Genomic DNA, 14,758 nt, shown 5'->3' with positions numbered 1-14,758 from the left:
GGTGTCCCTAGGAAAGTCAATTCACCTCTATCTGCCTCAGTTTCCTCATCAGTAAAATGTGGATAACATCACTTACTTCCCAGGATTGTTGTCAGGATTAAATGAAATAATATTTATAAGATGCTTGTAAATTTTACAATATTATATAAATGCTGTTATTGCTTTAAGTTTATTTTGTTAGTTCTCAGCTATTTTTCACATGGTCTAATATTGATAGAAATCTTGACTTCGTTGCCAGTAAAGACAATTCTTGAGTCTATACCCAAGTAAAGTACTTCATTAAAAATTATACAATATTCACTGACTTCAATATACAAAATTCAATACAGAGCTTAGATCAGTGATCTAATAGTATTCACAAAATATCAACAAAATGTTGGGTTTTTTTAAGTAGCATTTCCTCATTCGATACTGATAGGAACCCAGACGGGGAAGACTAGCCGACTTCTGCCATTTTATAAATAAAGAAATGGAGGCCCAGAGATAATGTAATTTCTCTAAGGCCTCACTAACAAACAGCTTGTTTTTCAAGGGCCTTATTCTTCCCTCAACAGAACGCCTGGGAGAAGAGGGGAGAGAACAAGCATTTACAGGCTGCCCCTACTATACCCCAGGCACTGTGCTAAGCACTTTACAATTACTTTACAATTGGTCCTTGCAACAATCCTAGAAGGTGAGTTATCATCCCCATTTCATAGATGGACAAAACTGAGCATAAGTGACATGTCTTGCCCAGCCAGGGTCAGGCCTCTCTGCCTCTAGGCCGGGTGATGTGTGCCTTATGGAGCCCCCTAGTGGCTGCCCTGGGGCTCTGCACACTTAGGGCTCTGAGTAAACTATCTGGGCCAGGAGAAAGCAACTGAGCGAGGCTGACAGACACTGACTAGAACTATCCCACTCCCACCCCCACCCCTGGGGCCTGTTCTTAGGCACCCTAAATAAAAGGCTTCAGACAAGTACAGCCTTAATTTTCAAAGCCTCCTCAGCTATCTCCCTGTTAACAGTCCCCTTCCAGGCTCCTCTGGCCCTCCTGCTAGAAGAATCCAAGGGCAGACCAGTCACTCTGCTGCTGCTTGGGACATGCAGTAAGCCGGGCATTTCATGGGCTCCCAGACCCATGGCCAGACAGGACTGGAGAGGTCAAGTCCATAGTCCAGAAGAGGCAGCCAGCCCTGAGCTGGATTAAAATGTAATCGAGAAATCTTTAACAAAATAAACGACTACAATAAGACATAAGGGATCCTTATGTCTGGTTTAATAGCCCCTGTTTTGAGGTGAGTTTAACACCACCTACCCTTCTACACAATGAGGTAAGTGACTGGCCCATGGTCACAGATGGAGTCAGGATCCATTAGAATCTAGGTCTAGGAGCTCCAAATTCAGCCCTGCATCACACTGTCTCCAGACCGAGGGGGTCCTTCATAAACTGCCTCCAATCCACCTCCTAAAGTTCCCACTGTTTTTTTTTTTTTTAAAGGCTCAACATTCCAGTGCAAGTTTTTTTTTTTTTTTAAGTGAGGTAATTGGGGTTAAACGACTTGCCCAGGACCAAACAGCTAGGAAATACCAAGTGTCTGAGGTCATATTTGAACTCAGATTCATTTGACTTCAGGACCAGTGCTCTATCCCTTATACCATCTAGCTGTCCCTTTAATCAGCAGCTTCTTGATTTTGTGCTGACTGCCCTCTCCCACCCTGGAGCTCAAGGCACATTGACTCTTCTGAGAAATATAATCTCATCTCTGTACCTACTGGAACCTTTCCCTTCATTCCACACCCAGATCTTGGGAACTAAATCCCCAAAAAACACTCACACCATCCGTCTTTACTAGCTTTCATTCTACATCCTTCTTCCCTTTCACGGCTAAACTGGAGAAACAAAAATTGGTCCCTGCACTTTCTCTCCTTCCCCGCTTTTCTTAACTCTCTACAGCAGGGGTGGCGAATGTGCGGCCCATAGGCCGCATAAGGCCTACAAAATCATTTGCTAAGGCAACCACAGGTGGTGAGCTGAAAGCTAGACGCAACTTCTCACGGCTTGACTTGTATGAGTTGATAATTTTTCCTGGCCCACAAATGGCCCTTGGCAGAAAAGAAGTGTACCCCACTCTACAGAATAGCTTTTAAAACTCACCATTTAACTGAACAGAATAATCCATGTCCAGCGGTCAAAGGCGCCAAACATAAAAGTCTTTTCTCTGTCCTGATCTTTCTCTTATATCATGTTTCAAAGTTTACAAAGGGCTTTACAAATATAACCTCATTTTGTCCTTAAACATCCCAGGGAAGTAGCTGTTATTGTTATCCCTGTTCTGTAGATGAGAAAACTGAGGCACACAGAGCCCCTGCCCAGGCACCCAGCTAGTGTCATATTAGATGTGAATTCAGATCTTGCTAACTCCAGATCAAATGCTCCAAACTCAGCATTTCCCTCTTTTACTTGATTTCCTCCCTTTACTCCAAGAGCCAGGGCAGAGGGCGCCTTAACTGTCTCCCCTCCTAGAATGCCTCTCCTCCTCCTCCTTAGCTTCCTAGCTTCCTTCAAATCTCAACTAAAACTCCCACCTTTCACAAGAAGTTTTTTTTTTTTTTTTGCTCCTTCTCTTGGAGATTTATCTCCAATTTAACTGGAGGCCGAGGAGAGGATAATATCTTACATAAATGGAGTTGTGTACATCTTCATATTCAAATAAAAATTCTCTGAGGGCTGAGAATTTTTTAAATCTTTCTTTGTCCCACAAATTCATTATCTTCCAAACTGAACTTCATAAACCTTCTCCTCTCTTCTAAACTTCCCGGCTTCTATCAAAGGCATCACAATCCCAGTTTCCTAGGTTTGTAACCACAGCATTATCCTCAGCTTTTCAGTATCTCTCATCCCACACATCTATTCAATCAATTTTAAAACTTGCCATTTCTATCATTACATCATCTTTTACATATGACCCCTTCTTATATAGCGACCATCTCAATTCAGGCCTTCAACATCTCTCCTCAAGGGTACTGTAACAGCCTCCTAACTAGTCTCTCCTTGACTCAGGCCTCTCCCTCTCCAATCTAGCCTACCCTGACACAAAAGTCATTTTCCTTATGTGTAGATCTAACCATGTCTTTGCCCGACTCAGGTAACTCCAATCCTCTAAAGGATTCTGGAAAAAAATGAGAAATTCCTGTTCAGCTCTAAAAACCCCATGTGACTTAGCCCCAACATATTTTTCTCGTCATCAGACATTCCTCCTCGCAGACTGGCCATCCCTGTGTGCCTTTGCACTAAGCATCCCAAATAACCAGAATGCACTCCCCTTCCTTACTTCAACTTCTTTTTTTCCTTTAAAAATTACTCACCTAGGAACTGTGAACAGTTCCAATCATTCTGGAGAGCAATTTGAAACTATGCTCAAAAAGTTATCAAACTGTGCATACCCTTTGATCCAGCAGTGTTACTACTGGGCTTATATCCCAAAGAGATACTAAAGAAAGGAAAGGGACCTGTATGTCCAAAATGTTTGTGGCAGCCCTGTTTGTAGTGGCAAGAAATTGGAAATTGAATGGATGCCCATCAATTGGGGAATGGCTGAATAAATTATGGTATGTGAATGTTATGGAATATTATTGTTCTGTAAGAAATGACCAGCAGGAGGATTTCAGAAAGGCTTGAAGAGACTTACATGAACTGATGCTGAGTGAAAAAAGCAGAACCAGGAGATCGTTATACACTTTAACAATAATACTGTATGAGGATGTATTCTGATGGACATGGCTCTCTTCAACAATGAGAGGATCCAAATCAGTTCCAATTGTTAAGTAATGAAGAGAACCAGCTACACCTGGTGAAAAAACTATGGGAAATGAGTGTGGACCACAATATAATATTTCCACTCTGTTATTGTTTGCTTGCATTTTTATTTTCCTTCTCAGGTTATTTTTACATTCTTTCTAAATCTGATTTTTCTTGTGCAACAAAATAACTGTATAAATATATATATATATACATATATTGTATTTAATATGTACTTTAACATATTTAACATATATTGGATTCCCTGCCATCTAGGGGAGGGAGTGAGGGGAAGGAGGGTAAAAGTTGGAACAGAAGGTTTCACAAGGGTCAATGATGAAAAATTACCCATGCGTATGTTCTGTCAATAAAAAGCTATAATAAAAAACTGCTCACTGCAGGAAGCCCTATGTGATCCCCACTTACCAGTGCCCTTTCTCCCAAACTATTTAATTGTATTAAATTTAAATTTACCTACTTGGTGGGTATTTTATCCATTCATATTATATTTCTGTTGCACATATTTTTTATGTGTACTTTCTGTCTCCCCAATTAGAATGTGAGCATCATTCTCTGTACTTGTTTCCCCAGAGTCCAGCACAGGGCCTGACACACAGTCAACATTTGTTGATTGACAGGGAGCTCTCGGTGTGGATGCTCCCTCCAGCACTGATGCTCTGTGGGGCACGGTACCCGTGGTTGTTCAGGGGCACTGAGAAATCTGGCGGCCTACAGTCTCATAGCCAATACCTAACAGGTAGGACCAAACCAGATAACCTCTTGGCCGGGAAGCTCCTTCTGGCGGGCTGTTGCTCCCCAGGGGAGGCACTCCCATCTCCAGAGAGGTTCGTGGACAGTTTCTAACCCCTGCCTCACCCATCCTCCTGTGGGAGGCTGACAACATGAAGTTAACGGCATCATCGGTTATCTTTTGGTAGTTGATTTATACAAATCAGAAGGAAAAATGAAGATCATGTGGAGAAGGAAATCATACAAGTTAAGTAGTTTCTGATCAACTTCATCTCAATCTAACAAAGCTTCCTGTAGCTAGGCCTAAATTTTACAACATAATCCATTAACTGATTCTGCAAAATGTCAAATCTTCAAGCTGGGATGTCAAAGCAAAAGAATGGTAGACCATGACACCTTCCCAATAGCCAAGAGAGAACAGTTTTTTAGTCAAGTCACAAAGATGCTTATTCTGATTTCTAAATCTGAGTTAAACCAGAGGGTCCCAGAATTCAAATAATTTGAAGATCATTGATAATGCTTACACTTTAGCTTGCATCCTCATTAGGATCTATAAGTCATTTTAATTTTTTACTTCCTTGCCCATAAATGTTAATATTTTGACAGTAGTTTGGAGTGTAATTAAAATCTAGAAATCAGTTACTTAAAAAAAAATTTTGTATTTTCTTCTGTTTTGAATATCACCCACATTTCCCAATGGAGCGCTCTCCCTTTATGAACCAATCCTTAAAATGAAACAACAACAACAACAAAAACCAACAACAACAAAAAAAAAACACCTTACTAGCTTGACGTGATTTCTTTGTAATAGAAATAGTAGCTGGACAGGAAGCTATCAGTTACTGTTAACTAAAATTAAAACATGGGCAGCCCTGAACAAATTAATGTCTGCAAGTCAGCCACAATAAAGTACAATCTGCTATTTGACAGTAAAATAAGTCAAAAGACAACTACATCACCTCATCTAACTAGTCTGTTTTACATAATACAAAAACACTCCAGGTTAAGCAAATGGCCAAGAAAGGTCAGCTAATGCAACTACCAACCTATTCCTCATATTTAGTTTACATTTTAATTTTTATTAAAAAATTGAGTTCTACAACAGTTTATTAAAAACCTGTGCTTCTCATTTAGGCCAGAAGGAGAACGTGCATTCTCAACCAAGAAAAGTTTTTAAACTAACTGACTCTAAAAGGTCTTTATTACTGTGACCAAATTGTAACCAACATCCTACTAAAGTTCTCACACTTAGCCACCCACATTAACTAATGCTGCCTGGACAACTGACATTGTTCTTTGCTTTGAAGAAACTCAAAAAAAGAGGCGGCTGGGTGAAAGAACAGTTTATTTATTATAAAGAGTCTATTGTATTCTACTTATAAAAAGACAAATAAAGTTCATTTTTCTTGATTTTGTCCTAAGAAATGTATCAGATGGTTTAATCATTAAGACTGCTCAAATCTCAAGATAAGTATTATTTGATTCATGAAAAATAAGAATAAAAAATGGTGCTGGGCTGCTATTTATGCTATAAACAAACTATCTCCTCAATAAAATGTTTTTACTTTTTCATGAAACTTTTCCACTGATTTGATTTTTGGCTTTCTACTGCCAATCACTAGTACAGTATCTGACACATATTAAATACTCATTGAAATAAATCCTGATGATATTATCAACCACAATATTGAAAGGAATAATTCTTATAATGCTGAATTAGATAATATCCCAAATCTGACTGCAGACTTTTCCTTACCCCACCTAGACCTATTTAAACAACTCCTTGAAGACAATTCTGCAATTAATGCCAAACAAATAGATGGGCAAACAACTGCATTTCAGTTTAGCTGAGGCTATCAAATTGCTCTCTGCCATATATGGACATTTTCGCCCTTTGTTACTACAACAAAAAATTCTATTTTGTAGTCTTCATTTTTTGGCAAAGTGACAGAACAGCCTTAAATCAACAAAATTTTTCAAGTATCATTTTGGGTATTAAGTTAAAATCATTTTTTTGAAATGACAAAGCTTAAATTCTATTACAACTACATAACAAATTAGATAAGGACAAAGAGTATTGTTTCATTAAGAAAAATGTGTTCCTCAAACCTCAAAGAAGTCATCACTCCTTCCTGCTCAAACAAAATCAAAATTATTACAAACACCATTTTTCTCAAAATATGATCTGACATTTTGGCTGAGCCATTTTTAAAATGGCTACTCAGGAAAAAGTGTCTGGTTTCCCTTAATTTACTCCTTGGGAAAAAATGATAAATTTCTTACTGGAATTAAGTGATTGGAATTGACTGGGTTTTATCTTTTTATTACAATTTTTTAAACTGAGAAAATAAGTGACATGATATGTCAATCAAGAAAGTTTTTTATCTAAATCTTATTTTTAATTATGCTCCAAGTCAAACATGGCATAAAATATGTTTGGGAAGAAAGTTTAAAAATCTTTTGACTTTCCACACTAATTTAGAGCTAGAAATCATCTAATCCACTAAGTCTCCAAATAGATATAACAATCTCCCTGTTATCAGTTAAGTAAGTAAATAGCTAAACTGGGATTTTAAACTTGCTTGTCCCCTGACTCCAGGGCCAATGTTCTTTCCAATCTTGCCATGGAGTCAATAGGGTTCTAGAAACAACAAAGAGAAAGGAAAGGGAAAAGGAAAGGGGAAGGCTTGGTGTTACTAATTTACTCCCCAAATGGTAGGTAGGTAAGAAACAGTTCCTGAGGTTTCTGGCAGTCATTCATTTCTAACCAGCATTCCACATTGGATGTCAGTTATGTCTATATCCACATAATAAAATGCAAGCAGCACCCGTATTACAAGAATTAAGTCAACACTGAACACTAAACACATAGGGGACTTTATTGAAAAATATGCCACAGAAACATATACACATAACATTTAGTCTAAATACTTAATGTGCACAGAGGGAATGAGTATGGCATGCTAAAAATAATTTTAATCTACAGAATATCTGTAAATAGTTTTCTTAGAGTAATTTCAAATAAGTCAGTTGATGTATATTTACACAGTAACATTAAGAATTTTTCCTCTATTGTACATCCTATTCAACAATTTTTTTTCACCCTCCATACCCAACACCCCCCCATCACCTGACCCTCTCTCCAGCTCCAATCCCCCAAATCACCAAAGTCTGACTGGCTTCACCACTGATTCTAAACAGCCCAAGTTAATTTCCAGACTACTTTTCTGAAAATATTATTTGGCATGTTAGCCAAAGACAATTAATTATGGGAGAATCAATGTATGTTGTTTTATACTCAAGACCAACTGAAATAACAGATTATCTACAATGAGTTTTAAAATAAGAATTTTTGTATTTGAAAAAATTGTCCAAAGGACTGGTAACAAATATTTTGAAAAAAATTCAAAATGTCAAATTCAAAAAATCTGATGCAAATGAATATAATTAATTAACCATTATATTATTCCATCTGTTCAGAGAAAAAGATGTACAATTAGCCCCAGTGCACAAAAAAGCAAAGTCTGTTTCTCCATTTCTTTTCAAATCACTAAATAAAACAGGAACAGACTTGAGTTTTAGAACTTCTGGATCTTGGTAAGATTAAATGCTAAACAATCCCCAAAGGCAGCTACAGAGAATTGATTGTCCCCAAAAAGTCACTACATCAAGAAATCATACTAGTTAGTAAGGAAGAAAACAGAAAATCTAAGACAAAAAATTGATGTTACTACAAATAAAATGTTGAATTTGCTCAGAGATTTTTTTTTTTCACCCAGCTATCTGAACTCTGAGTAGTTTGAAAAAAATTCATGAATGGTAACCACTGAAATGTTACTGATTACACATAAGCAAATCCAGAGCAGGAACAAACTCACTTGGTAGTTGTGAGTTAATAATCTAATATATCTTTAGAATCAAAGATAATCTGTAATAAAGAATAGTTCAGATAACTGCTAAACTGGACAAGAAAAAAAAAATCTGGCATCTAAAGCCAGAAGCCAAAATTGCTGGCAAAAATATTTTCAGAAAAGGTCCCAATACAAGTGATAATGATACAAAATACAGGTCATACAAACTGTCTCCTACCCAATTCCAATCTTTAAAACAAAATAAAAATCACTCTCTACCTGCAAAGCGCAGAGGTGCATCTTTATCCAAGGCGATCAAAGGGGGATCCAAGAGGACTGTGTTGTCATTTTCTGTGACTATACCATGATATGTCGTTTCAATCCAGGGTTTGTGCTTGTTAACTATTTAAAAAAAGAAAAGAAAAAGGGCAAGAGGGAAGGGAGATAGGGAAGAATTATAAGGTTAGAAATATTATTTTATCCTCTGGATAATGAAAAATACATTTTCAGACAGAACCAATGTGCTGAATTGTTTTTGCTTAATTATTATATGAGGGGATTTCTAATTTTATAGATCAAAGAAATTATTATTTTCAAATAATGTTTACAAAAGACCAAAAAACTCATAGAAGCCCAAAGAGAGCCACTTAATAACTATTATATGCCTAAAAAAAATACATGAATTGGTCAGTTCCTAATAAGAAATCTGAATTTAAAATTCTCTAACCTCACAACTATTTCATAAAATTTACATGACTAAAATGACACCATCTGCATTTCAATAATATTTGCTGTAAAAAATCATCATCCAAAGTTTGACTAAACTTTGAACTAGGAAATTCAAGACCTCCTTATTTCCCAACATAATGAAGGACAAGAAGTATAACCAGATTGTGGGGTTTCCCAGTAAATGGCCCAGGAGTGAGGAAAGCCAGGGTTCAAATTCCATACCTAGCACACAAGTGCTAGCTGTGTGACTCTGAGAAAGTCACTTAAGGAAACCGAGACTTAGAGGTCAGCTGTAAAATGAGGATACTGGACTCAATTTGGGATTCCCAAATTTTTCATGTCTTGGAACCTTAGACAGTCTGGTAAAGTCTAATAACCCTTTTTCTGAGTAATGGCTTTAAATACATAAAATAAACTGGATTACAAAGGAAAACAATTATGCTGAACAAGCAACCCAAATATTTTTAAAAACAAGTTCATGAATTCCAAGATAAGAAGCCCTGCACTATATGGTCTTTAAGTTTCTGGCTCTAAATCTATTTTTTCTGTGAACTTTGAAACCTAGAATAAAAATCTAATCTACTTCAGACTAAGTATTTTTATCCTAACAAAATTAAAATATTTGTTTTTATCAACATCTATTGGGCATTGCAATGGAGAGAAAAACCGAAGGAAGAAATAGTTACAACATAGAAAATTAAAGTTAAGAGACTCCTGAATAAACAGAGAAGGGACTGGACCCACAATTTCACTGGTCAAGGGAATTTCTGAGTGAGGAAATTCACACAACCAGTATGGAAGCTGTCTAGAACAGAGGCAGGGGGAAACAAGTGGCCCCATGAAGACTAAATGCAACCAAGAAAAAAGTATTTTAACAAAGTAAAACAAAAACACGATAAAACACAGATAATCTGAATCTGTGGTATTGTGGCCATTAGGAAGGATTATGATTCTATTTGGGTTCAACACCACTGGTCCTAGAAAACAAAGAGAGAAGGTAAAGGGACTCCCTTGTATGGGTTTCCCACGTGTGTGGGGTTTGAAACTAGACCTCTGTGCAACTGCCTTAAGTCTTAGGAAATATTAAGATCCCCAATTTACAGGCACTGTGGTTACTATTTTTGCTATAAGGACACTGTCCCAGATGCAGGTTAACCACATTTCTTAAGATGAACTCTCGCCTTTGCTTTGTATTTGTCTTATTTCTTCATTTCCTTCCTCTCAAACTCTCCCCTCTTATTCAACATCTCAGTTTCCTTCCCTTCCCCCCAAATGTTTCTCTATAATTCCTCAAAGCTTTACAAAGTACACTGTGGGAGTTAGTTTGCAGAAGAAAATCCTCCCCTTTATTAAAGGTTCTATTAATTTATAACTACAGCATATATTCAAATAGGTATATAAATTCAATATGATAAAGGCATAAACACAAAGCATTGTGTAAAGTAAAAACCTTTTCCAAATGGAAGGATCAGGAAACTCCATGGAGTAAATGACATTTGAATTTTAATAGTCTGGGTATGGAAACAAGGCAAAGGGAATACTGGGAGTAGGAGATACTAAGCTGGGATGAGGGGGGAAAGTTGAAGATCTTTGTAGAAAATTAGAAAATGCAGAAAAGAATCAAGTGGGTTTTGAAGGCCAGGCTACACACCTTGGGCTTTACTGGCTAGGCACTAAGGGTAACACAAACAGATGAAGGTTAAACCTGCAAGGCTGGGAGCCACAAGATACCCAGCCACCTACTGGGAGGAAATGGGAGCCCGGCGGAGAGGGATCGCTGTGGGAAAGGAAGGAAAAGACAGACTGAGGGGGTAAAAGCAACCCTTCTTAGCAAACTGATGAGATAAGGGGGGGATGAAGCTGAGTAAATGGGAGCGCCCCATTGGAGAGAGCAGGGAACCAGAAAGCTTGGACTTTGGGGAAAGGCCCAAGATCTATCTGGGAAGAGCTACCCCCAAGACACAGCTGGAAGTGGGCAGAGTGCGTCACTGAGGGGGGTCAAAGGGAGGGCCCCTCCATTTGACTGTTCGGCCCCGGATGCTCATTGGCCATTGGCCACTAGGGGGCACCCTGGCTTCACGAGCACCACCAGCCACCAAACAATTTCTGGCCCAGAACATTCCAAATTCCACTTCAACGCACACTTGCTGATGTCCCATCATACCCAAGGTTCTGTGCTAGGCCCCAGCAAAAAATCACTCCAGGAGTGGTACAGGATCATGTGAGAGCCAGTCTGGGCAATCGAGGAATCTTTTCCAATCTCCTGCTTCCCTTCAACAAACCTGGCCCTTTGGCCAGGAATAGCTATTGATGCAGGAGTCCTCAAACTATGGCCGCGGGCCAGATGCGCCAGCTGAGGACGATTATCCCCCTCACCCAGGGCTATGAAGTTTCTTTATTTAAAGGCCCACAAAACAAAGTTTTTATTTTTATTATAGTCCAGTCCTCCAGCAGTCTGAGGGACAGTGAACTGGCCCCCTATTTAAAAAGTTTGAGGACCCCTTATAGGCAAATAGTTATTGGTGATATAGATAAATAATTATTGGTGATGTACACAAATAGCTCTCAGTGATATAGATAAATAGTTATCAGTGATATAAGTAGCTATCGGTGATAAAGATAAATAGCTATCAGTGATGTACACAGATAGCTATCGGTGATACAGATAAATAGCTATCATGATGTAGACAAATTACTTTCGTTGACAAATGGCTATTGGTGATGTAGATGTAAGCTCAGCTCTCCCGCAGACATGGGAAATGTGAAGAGTTACCAGGACAGATACCAAATGGATCTACAAAAGATGACACCTCTAAAGACAGAACCTACATCACAAAAAGCAAAGACAAACTAACTGGACTTGAATGACAAGGAAAAGGAGGACTGCAGAATCCCACCCTCAGGAAGTCCCTAAGGAAACAAGCCAAATGGAGTCGGGATGACACTTTCCACAAGCAGGGCTTTCTCTCACAAGTTCCAGGGCTAAGGCCCTTCCCCACCACATCTCGGTCCTCTCAGACATGGGCATGGCTTCCTCTGCAGGAGACCTGGGGGACTTTTGCCAGTGCCCTTCTACAAACCCCTCCACTGGCCATGCTGGAGGCTCCTTTATAAATCTCTGAACATTACGAGGTACCAAGGAGGCCAGTGATCCCGGATGGCCTTTGCTCTAATAACACAACCAGCCCTCCTCCTCCTTCTGGTCACAGATTTCTGACAAACATCCTTTACAGCCTCTTAGCAACACCCTAAGTGCCTTCTGGGCATGTTCCTACCTTCAAAAAATTCTTTAGGAACATAACAGTAAAAACACTAAGACTTACACTAAGGTCTTATTTTAAGACCAATCAAATCACAGATTCACAGCTCAACCCACTGAAGAGATTTGCATTAACTAAGACTGTGAGCTCTGTCCCAGTCTTTGTGACCCCGATCCAGGTCTTCTCAGCTGAGATACTGGAGCAGGTGGCCATGTCCTTCTCCACGTCATTTTACAGAACAGGAAACAGAGGCAAACAAGGTTAAATGACTTGCCCAAAGTCACATAACTAGTAAGTGTCTGAGGCCAGAACTCTACCACTGCACCACCTTGTTTCCCCATGATCATAGTTTCACCAAAATAAAGATACTACCAGGTCCTTCTTTCACATAAAAAAAAGTCTGGAAAAAGTAATACCTTTATTTTTAAATTTTTTTTTACCATTTTTAAAAGGCAACTTTGTCCAACCATGCTTCTTCCAACAACCTTAAAAGCTATTATTGTCCTCATTTTACAATAAGAAAATTAAGGCTAAGTGACTTGCCCAAGGTCACACATCTACTAAGTGCTCTGATAACAGAATTTTTCTGACTTGGCTCTACTGCTGGAGTTTCCTTTAAAGATATAAGTTCACATCACTAGCTAGAGCATGTGGAATTTAATGGAGACATCTAAGGTTACCTTAGGTTTAACTGGTTAGTAACAGAAGAATTTCTAATGACTAGATATAGCTCTGACATGAATGGTTACAAATTCCTGTTATAGCCTACCTTAGTGTTTACTGGCCAATTTATAATTTTTCCTGATTTAGATCTTCCCCTTCTGCTCCATTGTTCGACCTTCTCTTTCTGCCTGCTGTACAATTCCATTCTGTCCTCCTGATGTAACTAATCTATGCAAAGGTGCTAAAACTGAGGCTCAGGATCCACTAGTTTTTGTATCCTGGGCATTCATGCTCAGAATATAATAAACCAGTTATTAAAATGTTTCTGTTGATTGATAAGCATGATTGGCAGTGTCACCCAACACATTCTTGGACAACTTCAATAACATCAATACTTATATACACATCAAGCATGAGAACCAATTTACAAGTTGTTTCCTGCCAAAAGCAATTTATATTGCAGGACAAAGCAGTCAGTCAGTAAATAAATATTTATTAAGCTCCTACTATGGGCCAAACACAGTGCTAAGTGCTAGGATACAAAAAAGAGACTGCTCTCAAGAAACTCACAATCTAAATTAGGGAGATAATACACAACTATGCACAAATAAGCTATATATAAGACAAATAGAGAATAATCAGGAGAAGAAAGGCTCTAATAGAATTAAAAGGAGTTGGGAAAGGCTACTTGTAGAAGAGATATTATTTGGGATTTAAAGGAAACCAGAGAAGCTAGTAGGCAAAGACGAGGAAAGAGAAGGTTCCAGGCATGGGGTGGCAGCCAGAGAAAACATCCAGAACAAACAACTAAAATCAAACCATGACATTTTCATCAAGGTATGTTTCTGTGACCTTCATAGAGGCCCAAATCAAAAAATTAAATGTTATAAAGCATAAAAGAATTAAAATTCACAAATAGATTCATAATTCAAAATGTCATTTTATTTCCAAATATTTTCAATTATTAGCACAACTATATCTAAACTACCCCCTAAAGTGGCAGCACATTAAAGGGATTTAGCTGATTCTAAAGAAAGCATGAACTTTTCAATATTTAATGAGTGATGTTAATATTTCAGCATTCTATTTGCATTATAAAATTTCTATAGACATTCTGGGACTGGCATTTCTTCCATAAGCAGAAAACAAAATTAAACCTAGAGACTGGTGCAACTGAAATGAAAATTTACAAAACTAAAGAAGGGACTTCCTACTAATATGGCAGCCTAAAAGGAAGCAGGCTGTCTGCCTCTCCTAAACTCGCTCCAGAAAAACCCTAAAGTTTTGTACTATATCCAATAACAATCAAGAAACTCAAGGGGAGAATAGAGTAAATGACATCTTCTACCCCAGAACTGTACAAAATGTTATGCAAAAGACTACAAGAAATACATAAGGGGAAACCATTCAAAGCCAATGCCAGCAAAACCAGAGGTAGGACATAGGTAGTCTGCCAAAAGCAGAAGGATCACCTGAGAAAACCCCAAAATGGTCTGGAATCTTAAAAGCCTCAGGGAGCTGCAGCAGTGGGGCAGCTTAGAACAACAGCCCAGGCCTCATGGCCCCAGAAAGGACCTTAATGATCCAGGCACCCCCAACTTGTAAGATCTGGGGGACCTTAATCCCAGAAGGTGGAAGTCTTCAAAAGAATCCAGAGCTCCTGAGGAGAAACCAAAAACCCCAACTCCAACCATCTCATCCAAAACTACAAAAAGGATTGAATCTGG

At 38.5% G+C, this 14,758-nt stretch overlaps 1 protein-coding gene across 5 annotated transcripts in view; it reads right to left on the bottom strand.

Moving 5' to 3' along the window:
- Nucleotides 1-14,758, bottom strand: part of CLSTN1 (calsyntenin 1) — a 97,831-nt gene that overhangs the window by 30,187 nt on the left and 52,886 nt on the right. For all 5 annotated transcript variants that reach the window (XM_051988611.1, XM_051988607.1, XM_051988606.1 and 2 more), the window contains exon 2: nucleotides 8,659-8,781. In XM_051988611.1, coding sequence (XP_051844571.1) covers nucleotides 8,659-8,781 — 123 coding nt within the window. The remainder of the gene's footprint in view (nucleotides 1-8,658; nucleotides 8,782-14,758) is intronic.

Source organism: Antechinus flavipes, chromosome 3 (assembly GCF_016432865.1).
Source record: "Antechinus flavipes isolate AdamAnt ecotype Samford, QLD, Australia chromosome 3, AdamAnt_v2, whole genome shotgun sequence".
Classification (NCBI taxonomy): Eukaryota; Metazoa; Chordata; class Mammalia; order Dasyuromorphia; family Dasyuridae; genus Antechinus; species Antechinus flavipes.
This window is presented reverse-complemented; position numbering and strand designations above follow the sequence as displayed.